At 38.9% G+C, this 14177-nt stretch overlaps 1 protein-coding gene across 4 annotated transcripts in view; it reads left to right on the forward strand.

The window, feature by feature from the left end:
* ARHGEF28 (Rho guanine nucleotide exchange factor 28) overlaps positions 1–14177 on the forward strand; it is a 62302-nt gene that overhangs the window by 40190 nt on the left and 7935 nt on the right. For 3 of the 4 annotated variants that reach the window (XM_058827496.1, XM_058827493.1, XM_058827494.1), the window contains exon 27: positions 1969–2260. The exons of the other annotated variant lie outside the window; for it this stretch is intronic. In XM_058827496.1, coding sequence (XP_058683479.1) covers positions 1969–2260 — 292 coding nt within the window. The remainder of the gene's footprint in view (positions 1–1968; positions 2261–14177) is intronic. 4 annotated transcript variants of the gene reach the window in all.

Here is a 14177-nt window from a genome sequence, read left to right on the forward strand (position 1 = left end):
TATTCTGCTTGGCTGCTGTATTTGTAAGATACATTGTATCTCTGCATATTTTAGGAGAATTAAATTATTGTAATCCCTAGGCGTATAAAGCACTTAATGAAGCTTTTGTTTGCTGTTCTTTTTCCTGGACCACTGTCTCCAGGGAGGAAAAGGTGTACCTCCAGGAGTAACAAACATCCTGGAGGATGTAACACTCTTGTGAACCCCACATATCACGCCCTGCTGTCCTGTTCCCTGAAACAGCCAGCCCCCTAGGGGAAGAGGTTGGTGTGTGGCTCCATCTGTGACAGTATAAATCCTTGGAGATGCTTATTATTTGGGGGTGCAATTTAAAGTAGCTCTGAAGCTGCTTAAGTGTTCAGTACTAAAAATTATTACGTTTTTGTTGAGGGTGAGGGATGCAGTCTGGCTCTGAACTCAGCTGTCTGGGTGCTCACCTGCCAGGTAGATCCTCATCTCTAATATCTGCTTGGTGAGTGTGGTCTTGATTTCCATAACTGTTCTCTAAAGCACCTGAAAATCAAAACATTTTGGCTGGCTTTTCTACATATGGAAAGCTCACTGACCCAAACAGCCTTTTTTTCCCCTCAGGTTCTCATTTTCACGAGAAAATCTGTAGAGCATTTCTTCAAGCCATCACCTCCAGTTTTTCAGCTGGCAACTCACCCATAACAGGCAGAGACCGTTTGGCATCTAAGACTGTGCTTTCGTGAGGGGGTAAAGGATTGGCCTCTGACCTGCCCCTTTTCATCTGGGTTTTGTGAGCACCGTGTGAACATGACTTATCCATATATGCTTGCTAGCCCAAACAATGAAGACACTTCTCAGTATCATAGCATGTGCTGTGGTTTTAACTTGTTTGGCAGTGCTTAAGAAGCAAATGATAAAACTAAAACTGAAGTTGCCCATCTGCTTTAATGGATGTGACTTTTGAAATCTTTTGAGGAGGGGAAGTTGGAGGATAATAGTCTGATACAGGGATATCAAAATAATTAAATGCTAAGTGTCAGAGAGTAGTAGTTTTTGTGATCTAGTATTTCATTCGTAAGGCTACTTGTATTTTTTTTTTCAAGTAGACTACGTGGCTTTGAATCCATTCAGACCTTAAGATTATCTTTCTCCCATGTTTCCACTACCAAACTCCTTGCAGCATCAGAACATGTTGAGTGATTGTCAGTCAGCTGGTATTCCCAGCCCAGTGTTTTTGTATTACACTTAACTTACCAAACAATGCATTAGCTCACTCTAATACTCCTACTTTTTTTTGTTATTTGTTTGGGCTTCTTTTTGTTTTTGTTTTTTTTGTGAGATCTGCCTTAATAAACACCTGCAGATAGTCTGCAGGAGTTGCATTTTCCACCCTTGGGAGCCATGGCTTGCTTGCTGAAGCTGTTTGCCATCCCCAGTTTGACTGCTGCAGCCCTGTTCTCTGTAATTGCCTGTCTGTGTGAGGTACAGTGTTATTTTTGGATTGCAGAGTACAGATTTACATATGGGAAGTGGCACCTTGTTGAGCCATGAGGCAAAATATTAACCCTCTGGAAGTCAGCAGAGCTCAATACATACCAGTTAGTTGTCCTTTTTTATCTCTTACTCTGCAGTTATTACTTGTTTCAAGGTGAGCTAAGACCGGATCTGCTAGGTTATTGCTGTTTATTCTTGAATGCACATCAAATTTAATGTGTTTTGAGGTTAACTTCTGGCAGATTAGATGACTATTTGCTATGAATCCCCATTCTGTCTGGCAGTTAACATCCTGGTATAAAGTTGCTTCAGGATTACGCTCATAGTCATACACTTTAGTTTTACATAGTGAGAAGCACGGAATTGGATTCCGTGATAATTATAAGCCCCTTCCAAATTGACATACTCTGTTATTATCTGGTTCTTTTACTGGACAAAGGTGAAAATACAATTCTCTGTTTTGTTTTTCATCGTTTTGTTTTTGTTTTTTTTCCCCTTCTGCAGATAATGGGACATAATCAGTTGGACAGGATACATGGTGAAAATGCATTCTACTTCAATGAAGCTGTAGTGTGTATGTCCCTAACCAGAATCAACAGTTCAGATTCTTCTCTCATTTGTGAGGATGGTGTGTATGGGATGAATATCTCAAATTCTGATGTAGCAGGGAATAGTGAAAATCAACTGAACCTCAAAATGGACACTTCCTGTCAGCAAGCATTAACTAGTGCACTGTGGAAATCCACTAGTCCTTACCAGCAGATGTCTTTTTCCTGCAAAAGCAACAAGGATAATGGTAATTAATACTTAATTTAATTAAGCAGTCTTACAGGCAGTGTGTCTCCTCTCTGGCTGAATAGTCCTAGGAACAAAGACAGCTTGGTAGTGGTGGAAGCAAGAGGTTTTGATAAAATGGTTGCATGCTTCTTCGCAAGATTTTGATGATAGGTGAGAAAATAAGCAGAACAGAAATACAGAAAATTACTGAAAACCCATGAAACTCCTTTTTGTGTCTGCATAATAGTACTCAGAATGTGTTTTTCTCTTAGTCTTTTCTCAATGCTTTTCAACCTATTTTTGCAAGCAGAAATCAGTCTTTTCAAGTGCATTTTACTGATTGTTTGTGAATATATGTGCACTGCTTGATAATTTCTGGTTAGAATAAATTTTGATTTAATATCTTAGAATTGTAATCAGTATTCAAACACCCTTTTCTTGCTTCATTGGTGAATTAAAATATCTTTAAAGATCTGTAGACATACAGTTATATCACTTCTAAGGAGTAATGTAATCTTTGAAGTGTTACATTAATAACTCTTACCACATTACCTTTCTTTATTGTATTTTACCAGTACCCCAAAGACATGTAGGCTGCATGGCAGTAACTGATTGTGGCTGCCAAAATTAGGGGAAGAGGCTCCCTATCTGAGCACTGAATGCACTGAAAATTCCTCGAAGGTCTTAAAAACTTATGAGAAACTCTAAACTGTCTAGGGTTTATTCCTCAATTTGCACAATATTTGTTTTGATCTAACTTCTTTCATTAATGTGAGTTGTAGAGCCGGATGTAAAAACATAACAGCTAAAAGTCTTGGGGGCCAATGGTGCACTTTTGGTGTAACAGATTAAATAATCTGATGGGGTTTTCTGCACAATTGTGAAATTCAGATTCAGATGTGACATGTCAATGCTGCAGCAGTGCCTGAGCTCCCATTTTTCTGCAGTTGGCAGTGCAGAATAAGTTCTGTTCTCACATCAGCTTCATGCAGATCAGGTCACAGCAAAGACCAGTGGGCAGCAGAATTAAGAGTTGAAAACATACACAGGTACAATGGTTAATTGTCTTACATCTGTGATTAAGGAACTTGCTCCTCACTACTCCTTGTAATGTATTAAACAAGCATCCAGTACAGCCTTACTAGTCTTTGGTGCATGGATTGCCAAAATAGCATGTTAGAATCAAAGGTAGGGCAGGCTAGTCACATCACCACAATCAGCAAGCCAAGCTGATTAGTAAAAGAGATTAATATTTCTAAAAATGCCTAAATAAGTAGCCTGGTGAAACTCACTCTAGTTTGCCTGCGGTTGTCATTTTAGCTATAGGTATAGGCTAAGCTAGTGCAAATTTTAAAAGGGGCACATATGTAGGTTTAAACCTCTCAAAAGTGGCTTAGCTTGCATACATACATACAGATAGAAGCTAACCAGGACACTTTCTGTTGAGCCCACATGAGAGCATCTTTTTTAATTAAACTGGCTTGTACTAGTTTAATTGCATTGATTCTAAGATAAGCTGGTGGAGCTTCTGCGTCTCAAGACACAAGGGACCAGCTCTGTGTTCAGCTGTTGTCATTGCATACTGTGTAGACATCCTTACCTTGCCCTGGTAGTAGGGCACCAAGGCTCTTGGGGACAAGCTCTATCTACAGAGTAAGCCTCTGTAAGTCTTTTTTGTTTCTTTTTTCTCTTTCTCTGATTCTACTGCACTTCTGTATTTTAATTTCCTCCTTTCTGGATTTCTCAGTCTCCTCTGAGCTGAGTTTCTTTGGGATCTTCCCTCATGGGGAGCCCCGCTTATCTCAGTTCTCTAGGTTTGAAAAAAACTTTTGAGCTCATTAGAATCTTGTTTCTCATGTTTATTAGAAGGTTATTACAAAACTTGTCAGGTCTCTCCAGACTAGCTGCACAAGGTTTATTCACTGCAATCTGGCTCATTTTCTTCTGATGAAATGGCCTTGTACAGAATGGCCTTGTGGCTCACTTTGGCTTTGAAAGCACAAAATGGTCCTGAACTACACAGTTCTTTTATCTTTATGCTTATTCTTATCCAATTAACAATAGATATGCATATTATTTTTCTTAATGAACCAATGACCCAACATCTGTGTGCTGCACTGCAGCATTTTCTAATCAATTACTTACTATTGCCCAAAAAACCTCTAGAAGAAGAACACGAAGAAGAAAGAAGCAGGAAAAGAAACAACATTCTAAATACTCCATCTTGCTTTCTGCTTTCTAAACTAGCTTAATCTCTAAACTAACTTTTTCACCCAGTGACTTAAGAAAACTCTCTAATCTACACACTCACACCTTTAGCTTTTCTAACTTCAACAGCTGTTTTCATGTATCACCATGAAAACATGCTCATGAATTTCATGTTATATGAAATTCAGTCTTTTTCTGGATCTTAGAACTAAGTATCAGAAACAAGGGCACACATTTTGTATCTCACATTCCAACATCTCTGACTAAGCTGTGTTGGCAAAATGTGCAGTTACTGCCTGGGTAGTGCCACAGGACACCTTATGCAGAGGAGTGAAGCAAATCCTTGCAGCATTCTCATGGTTCAGATGATACTGTGAAGCCTACCATTGCATTGCTGGAGCAGTCAGGGCTGGAGGCCTCCCCCCACAGAGAGATGTGACATCACATTCCAAGGCTGCATTTGTGATTCAGAAGATGACAAGAATTTTATGGTCTGATCATGCAGTGCATGAGTCTGAATGGTTCAGACATCTGTCTTGCATCAGGACCACAGTACAGGGAAGGAGTGGGGGATGAGAAGAGTGCTGAATTCCCTGATGGACTCTGCACATGGAAATTATGCAAATTGCTTGTTCCTAAGGAAAGTCAGTCAAATCAACAAATACAAATATTTCATACTATGAAACAGATTTCCTTTTTTCTTTTTTGGACATATTTTCTTCCCCAGAGAGTTTAGCAAAGTTTCAGAAAGTCTCCAACCTTCTGCCTCCACTTTCTGACACCTGTGCAGGATATAGTCAGTTCCAATCACTTTGAAGGAAAACCAACTTAAATGCAGTGCAGGAAAGAGCTTAATAGTTAGCTGAAATCTTCAATATTTTAATGTGGATGAATGTTTCATGGCATTTTCTTCCATTTTCCAACTATCTTTGTGTATGAACTCTCATAATCATCTTTCAAGAAACATTATTAAATAATTGGAAAACATAGAACTAAGAAACAAATACTGAGTATAGTTTACTGCATATAGCCATGTACCGCATACATACATGGCCAGACCTAATATGCAATTAAAATTTTGCGTGTACACAAAAGGAATTCTTTTGGGTTTGATTAACTTTCCCAGAATTGCTAGGCATTTTGTAAGAAGTCTGCTCTGTCAAAAAAAACCCCTTAAATTATTTAAAGAGAAGCACCATCTAAACTTGTTTCCAAGGAGTTAATCACTCTGCATTCTACCTTACTTTAAGTACTATTCAATTAAGCTTCATAAATACACAGAAATGGAAACAGCTACATTACTCCAGTGCATAATTTTCCATTCATATTTCCTAAGGTAAGACATAGGTCTCTTCACATGGCTAACATCATGATTATATATCATTGTTTTATGTGTATGGGTGGGAACTTTAGTAAAGACCTTCAGGCAAGTTCCCACAATGCTGAAACTGGCATAAATAACCTCACTAGAAAAGGTGTGTCAGTCAACAAGAGGAAAACATGATGGAAAGAAAAATGTGTTAATGCTTTACAGTAACAGTTATGAAATTATCTGCATGAGAGAAGCAAGTACTTTGGCTAATTAGAAAGGAGGGGAAGTATAGGTTTTGTGTCAGACTAGACTGAGAATTGAATAAATTAGTCTTGCATTTAATTGACATGTCAAGGTTAACTAGCCAAAGTGATGCCTAAGGATTTACCTATGGATTCGCTTCTTTGATTTCAGGAATTGGTGTGATTTAAATTTTTTTAAGCTTTGAAGTGAACAGCATTGTTTGCTGCTGCTACCTTAACTTCATTTATTCAAATGTTGTAGCTACAGAAATAGAATTGAAAGTGATAGATCTGGAAAACCACTGAAACTTGAAAGTAGGAAGGTTTTACTTCAGACATTTAATATGAAGGATCTATACATGTGATATAGATATGTGTATATATATATATATGTATATATATATATATATATATACGTGAATAACATAGTTTAAGTCTTTATAGGGAACATAGGAAAACCTGTGATCTTCATAAACAGCCAAATGCAAACCCAAAGAGCAAAAATAGAATTCTATTTGACTAATGTAATTTAAATATTTTTTTAAAGGACAGAAATTTGTACATATATGCATATAAGCAAATGAGATAGCTTGATTATGGAAAACTAATTAATTTATAGTGGCTTTCATCAAAGTAAGTGGTTTCTAGAGATGTAAAATATTTAATTTGCAACAGAAAAAGCAAAAATTCAAGAAACAATGTGTAGTATCCTAGAACTCCATATGGTTTATTTGACATTACCTTCCTATTCCTTAAGTGAGATTATGCTAATGGTGATTACTCTGTTGAACCTGTTCTTAAAACTGTATATCAGATTCAATTGCTTTGGTTTCCCCTTGTTATTAGAACAGTGCATTTTTTATCTATATGCTGAATTCCGCTGGGGTAGAGTTAATATTCTTCTCAGTGGCTGACATGGGGCTGTGTTTTGGATTTGTGCTGAACACAGGTTTGATAACACAGAGATGTTTTTGTTATTGCTGAGCAGAGCTTGCACAGAGCCAAGACCTTTTCTGCTTTTGGTACTGCCACACTGGTGAGGGGACTGGGGGTGCTTGTGAGGTTGGGAGGAGACAGAGCCAGGACAGGTGATCCAAACTGACCAAAAGGAGATTCCAGACCATGTGGCACCAAGCTCAGTGTATGAAGCAGAGGAGAGAAGCAGGAAAGGGGGAGGGACATTTGTGGTGGTGTCTTTTCTCTTCCCAAGTGACAATTTAGCATTATGGGGCTTGATTCTCTGGAGATGGCTGAACACCTGCCTGCTCATGGGAAGCACTGGGTTAATTCCTTGGTTTGTTTTGCTTATGTGCACTGCCTTTGCTCTCCCTATTAAACTGTCGTTTTCTCAGCCGATGAGTTCTCCAGCTTTCACCCTTCCAATTCTCTCCCTGATCCTTTTGGTAGAAGACTGAACTAGGGGCTGTGTGGCGTTTGGTTTCTGGCTGGGGTTAAACCAACACTAAGGCTACCTTATCTAACATATGTTGTGGCATAATGATATTGCATAAAAGTACCTGCTCTATGTTTGCATCAGGGAGGCTGATAACAATAGGCCTGGCTCTTTTCTTATATTTGTGTTAAGGTGGATTTGCTGCAGTCTGGAGAGATTATACAGCATAAAACTGATGCAAGTGTGATAAAAAATCAGGTGAAATATGCTTTGCACTACAGTGTTAAAAAGCCATCTGAAGTGATACAGGCTGTTTGTCTGTGCTTCCAACTTGAAACTGGATTTTGGCAAGGAGCAAATCTCAGTGACTCAGGGCTTTATTCAGATAGCACAGCTACTGCTGCCAGTGCTAGAGGTGGCTGATGCGATCCCATGTTGAAGACTTTGTTGAGTAAGATTGCTTTCATCATGTGGAACCTGGTAAATTATGATTAGCAACACCCCCCAAAAAAGTCAACACAGTTCTGCATATGTGATCGTTGTGAGTTAAGTGTTGTATTGTTTTTGCTGAAAGAACTCATTCTGAGTACATCTGATTTTTCTGAGCTGGAATGTAACCATGTCCCATACAGAAAACACTTTACAACAACATCCTTTGGAGTCAGGGACAGGCCAGTCCCTTACTACCTGCAGAATTGCATGTGAAGGTTTCAACATTTTTTTTTTTTTCTGGTATGTCTAATAATATGCTTAATAGTGCAATTTTTTTCAGTGTCCCATACAGTGAGCAAATCCTTTCTGTTTTTCTTTCACTTAGGAAGAGGGAAATTTTTGAAAAGCAAAGAATGATATGACCCATGGAGCTCCCAGTTTGTCAGGGAGCCTCCTGAGTGGGTGTGATATTTTGAGATACTTTAAATTTTTTGTCTTTTTTGAGTAGATGCCACATTGACAACAATTCCAAACTGACTTTTCTGTGTTAAACATATCCCTACTGCTCTAAGCGTGGATGGCTACACAGGTGAGCACAGAGCCTATTCAGCACTCAGTGTAAGTTATAATGAAAATAAAATTAAAAGGAAATATATAAGAATATGAAGTTGAGCAACATCAGCACAAGCATCTTCCAAGTTCAAAATCTCATTAATTTATTAGAACAAGTAAGCTCTTACTTTTGACTCTGCAACAAACAGCAGCAAATTTGCCTCTTCTCCATACCACAAAACACTGATTTTCATGCTCTGCTGGAAGACTTCTGTGTCTCTGAGATACTTGGTGGAAATGAATCAGAGAGGAAATTATTTTTTTCCTCTTGGGAATAACACTGATATTTCTTTAAAGCAAATGGTGAAAGGGATTAAGTCATGTGGCAGTGTGATACCAAAGTGAAAAATATGTCATTGTATGTCACCTGCAATATTTTGAATATTTTGAGTATATTTTGAATAACACTTGCTTTTCACCTCTCTAGCAGTCAGATTTTGTTGTTGATTGTTTTGTTGTTACTGATTTTCTCATCTCAAAACACTTTCCTTGTTTCTGTAAATAACCACAGTAGATGCAGCACTATAACATAACCCTTTAATTAAGGCAGCTAATGATATTCTGTTTTTATTTTGTACTTTAATGTAAGTAATGCCTATCCTGTGTAATGCCTGTCTGATTTCATTCTTTCTATTATCTTCTCCTTTAGAGTTCATTCATTTTCAGGGGGAAATTTAAAATAGTGCACATCTTTAAGGTTCTGAATGGAGTAAAAGAAATTGTCTGCCCCTGTCTTTTGAGGTAGCACAGGTGTTGGTGTAATTCTACACACCACATTTAGGCTTTCATTTACTGCAGACTTATGAAACAGCAACAGGATGATAGCTGAATCTTTCTCATTTTTCTCACACTTCTAGTTCTACCAACTTCAGTGAGTGGTTTGTGGAGTCAGTGGAATTAGTGGCGTCAATGAAATTTGAATTGTGTGGATGATCCCCCTTATATGCAGATTTATTCTTTACTTAGATTGGGTTTTTCTAGTAGGTAGAGTTTTCAGGGAAGTAAAGGGGTGAAAGGAGAATATTTCAAAGCAGAAAACCATGGGCAGACAACTTGTTTATAGTGAGTTGGATCCTGAGATCCAGCTCAGGGATGTGCAGAGATGTGACTTGGATAGCAAGTCTGCAGGGAAAGAGATAATCTCTCAGGAAAAGAGCCACAAAACAACAGTCTTGCTGGTTGTTTGATGCCAAGAAGATTCATTGGGAGGTCTTTGTTTTCCTTGGGAAATGCTCTCTGTGGGTGGAGACCTGGCTGTGCAGTGCTCTGCTTTAGTACATTAAAATATTTAGTATATATTTTGTAGTGAAGTTAGAGCCTGAAATAGATGCACTAGGGTAAATAAATAATTCATCTGAATAGCTGAGAGAAGCTGTTTATGGATGATCAAATTTTGCAAGATACTGAGTATGCAAACACACCCTGTAAAACCATGTAGCTGAATCACCAAGTGTATCTGTCTGGTTTATTTTGAAAAGTACAATCTCATTTTAATGATTTAGTACAATACTTTACGTATTCCAATAAATGGCCTATAGCATGTTGTGCAAAAATAATGAAGTGTTGGTAATAGGAAACCTCCTCAGCATCATCTGCTGTTAAATATTTATTAAGACACTGGGGAAGAGTGTCTGTCTTCTGCTGGTATTCATCACAGGAGCACCCAACTGCATTCCAATAAATTTAATTGACTGTCTCCAAACTGCTAGAGGAGATTTCAGGGAGTATCTTGTTCCCCCTTGCCAGATGCTATAGAAATCTTTCTTTTGGGTGTAGAATTTTTTCTTTTGGGTGGGGTAGTAGAGAGGAGAAGCCTTGCTGCTGGTATGGAATTTGATTATAGTTTAACCAAATAGGAAGACTTCCAACAGTCACCTGCTGAGATTCCTTGAGTGTTCCTCGAAAGTCTGATCTAGAACTGGAATACAAATGATTAAAAATAGATATGATTTTTCTGTATTTGTTTAGGGTCTGTTATGGAAAAATCAAACCCATGTGCTTTAAAAGTCATTGAATATATTCAATGATAAAGAATGACAGACAAGGAAAGCAGGGAAGATGCAAGGATGGAAATAAATATTTTTTTTCTCTTTATTAATTGAACTTGAAAATTGAAGGATAATTGTTGCTGACAGAAAAACTGCAGAGAAGCTGTCTTCTGTGCAGAACAACTTGCCATTGAAGCACAGTGGCACTGGGGAGGGGATGAAGGTCTGAGGAAGGCTCCTGCATTAAACACAGTTTAGAGCTGACAGTGAAAATGAATACAGGCAGGTGTTTTAAAACTTGTAGTAAAGGTGAGGTAGGAGGAGATGATGAATTTGGGCTTAAGGGTAAGACCAGTGTTGCTCATACAAGGGAGAAGTGGGAACAGAAGTGAGGCAAGTGAATCCAAGTGGTCTGCATGCAATCGTGGAAAGCACTTGGCTGAAGGGATGGATGCACATTCTTATTGATAATTGTGAAGTTTTATGGCTTTGATGTACAATTTTTCCTTTACCTTTTATGCAAATGGTCTTCACAGTAGTTATATGTTCGCAGAGCTTTTAGCAAACAGTTAAAAAGGGCATTAATTTCAAAATATTCAATCACACTGAAAATTCCTGTGCTTACAATGCAAAATTTGGGGAATGTTCAACTTTCCAGTTTTTTCTTGGTTTTTTTTCAAGGACTCCAAGAAGAAAACATGAGCTCATGGACTTCCTGCCAGAAATGAATAAAAATGGCTGTGCTAATATGCAATCAAAAATTAGTAAATATTTCCCTCAGTTTTGAGCTCGGGAGAGAACAAGTATCTCTGTGCCTATGAGATAAGAGGCTTCTCTCAGATGCTCACTCTTGTAGTAATTCCCATAATTTTTCCTGTATTAATCAACATCAGCAGCTTCTATTAAAGGGTAAGATTAGCATGTAATTGATTTGAAACAGGTGCTTTCTCTATTTTTTTTTTCTGAGCAATTCTATGTATTGACTTGGTGTTCTTCTGCTGGTCTCTGAGTTTTGATCTCGTCAGCTTTTATGAGTAAGAAGTGGTGGATCTGGTCTGTTGTTGGGAAATTACCCTATAAAACCAATGTGCTTAGGAGGAGACTTGAGTGTTTTATAAATTACCTCCCCCTTTTGGCTTTTGTAACAGAGCTGTGCCCTTCTGCTACTCAAGAAAATGTTTGCCAAAGTCCAGAGCACACTTCTTTATGTTGCACCTGAAAGACTGGCCAGACGCTGCAGACTAAATTGTTTTTTTGCCAAGATGTTTGATTTAATGTTTATTTCAAAGTGAAAAACCCCAATAAAACAACCCACAACCAAAGAGCGTACATAAAATATGAGGCAGAGTTAATCAACACACTAACATCTGTCTGTGGTAACAGCTCAGTTTTGATGTGTAAATGTCCCCTTTTGTTTCAAAGGGAACGACTTCGTGTTCCAAAGTCTGTCTTTTCAGGGTTAATGCTAGCTGTTTCTCTTGTCTCAGGAGGAAAGGAGATAAAGCCTCACTGCAGTGTTTTATTTTCAGGGTGGAAATTGGGACAGTGGGTGAGGGAACTGTGGAGATGTGCCGGCTGACAGCAGAAAGGAGAGCTGGTTCATTGTCCCTTGAGTCCTCAGAAGTGCTGTTTGGGCCTGTAACTTTATAGGATTTCTGCTCCACCACCAAACATTGAAGTGTTTCCTACCGATGGCAGTTTGTTTTGACTGCAGCGGGCTGGCCGAATGACTTCAGCAGATGATGGGTTAAGAGGAAATGGTCGCAGCCCTCTTTGCTCACAGCCGCACTGGACAGCTGGAAGAGGAGGCTGTGGGTGTTTCTGTGCCTCCTCACCGCTGTTGTCAGCTGCCCTGCCCCTGGAGAGGTGCTCTGTGTGGGTGTGCTGCTGCCCTGGGTGGGGCAGAGACCCCGCGGCGGCAGCTGGCCATGCTCTTTGTCATCCTGTGTAGGAAGAGTGTTCGCGGGGTTTTATGGTTCTTTCCTCTTGATCATTTGAGTGCAGCTGTGTTTAATGAGCTGGAAAAGAAGTAGGTCAATAAAGCATGTGTTCGTTGTTAGCAGAATACCTGTTGGACCACGTGTTTGTCTGTAATTGACCATCTAAAGCTTCAAAGCTTAGCACAAAGACAATTTAATAGGGAATTCATACTTAAATAAATTAATATTAAGCAGAAACAGACAGCTGTCAGGCAGTCTGCCCTGCCAAGGTGAGACTGTGGGTACTTAATGCTCAGACAAATTATGATTTCAACTCAGACGTATTTTTAAGTCTCTCCTATTGATATGCATTAGAAAAACAGCATACCAAAAATAGCTTAGAACCTGTGTACTTTAAAAACCAATACAACTGATAACATACCTATGTGACTAGGCTAAAATTTTAATCAACCTAATCAATTTTAATCAGCATGCTATGAATTTGATGTCAAAGTGGCACTGTCAGTATCTGAGCTTGAATTAATTATAAAATCTTTTCTTTGGTAAACACCAGTGTTAGAAATAGTATGTTTACTGGGCCTTAATGAAAGAAAAATGGCTGCATCATCACATTACTCCACAACCTGCAGTATGAGTTGGAACTTTTTGATAAATGCCATTTTGGTGAAATAATGTGTTGTGTGTTTTGTGTTTCTTGTGCCAAGAATTAGGTCCAAATTGTCTAGACCAAACTTTTCTGAAGACTTGGGAGGCAAAACTTGAAAACAGAGCTGCATTGTTTTACCTAAGCCAGCAACTACACAAAGAGCAGAAACATGCAGAATAATGGCAATCCCAGTAATTTTACCATGATCAAAAATCCAGTGTACAGATGTAGAGAAGAGTTATGTTGCAGACTTTATTCATCATAGGCTTTGAATTCTTTCTGTTCTCTGTTTTGTAATAAAAAATGCACCAAAAGCTGCTAAGACTAATTACTGTAGGATCTCTTCTGAAATAATTCTTCATCTGCTTTTTGTGTAAAGACATCATGTTCATGAAGGTGCTTGTTTGCCTAAGAAATGCAGTGGCTGCTTTTTCACAGGGTTGGGCTGGTCAAAAGTGAATAACAGCATTACAATTCCCAGACCGATTTTCTTGCCTTATTCAGTCAGCTGGGAAACGGATTAGGCTCCTCTTTCCTTGGTAGTTTTTTTCACCAGTGATTTTTTTGAGACCCAATAGCAAGTTCATTTCCTGCTGTGAAATCAGCTTTATTGAGGTGTGAAGAGCCTGGTTTGTTGATGGCATGTGGGATCTCAACTGCCAGTGAAACTGCTGAGAATTGTCCTCAAATCTTTAAGGCTTAAACATGACTTTTCTATAGCAAATATTCTGCTCTGAATCGGCAGCAGCATTGTCTTGGTTGTTCCAGGGAGATGTCCTGGTGTTTCAGGCACCCAGTACCACTGCATGGTGTTCCCTTTCTTCCACCAACTTTAAATAACTGAACCTGCAGTATGGAAAATCTATTGCAATTTGGGAAAGTCTTAGTAGGCATTAAAAAAAGTGATCAAAACTGGTCATGGTGCCTTTCATGGTGAGGAAAGGGAGAGAGGCTGAGGTGCTTGGAGTTCCCTGGGGAATCAGCTGTATGTTGCTAATGAATCTGCATGGAAACCACTGGGAGCATCATTAGAGACAAAGAGGTGCCGCGGGATTTGCCAGTGGGCTTTTCAGTGGAGCCCATGGGAGTTAGGCTGCTGTTTACTGTTGAGCTGTGATGGCAAATGAGAGCCTGTTACCCTTGAATTCCTTTGAATATCCCAG

This window comes from Poecile atricapillus, chromosome Z, assembly GCF_030490865.1.
Source record: "Poecile atricapillus isolate bPoeAtr1 chromosome Z, bPoeAtr1.hap1, whole genome shotgun sequence".
Lineage (NCBI taxonomy): Eukaryota > Metazoa > Chordata > Aves > Passeriformes > Paridae > Poecile > Poecile atricapillus.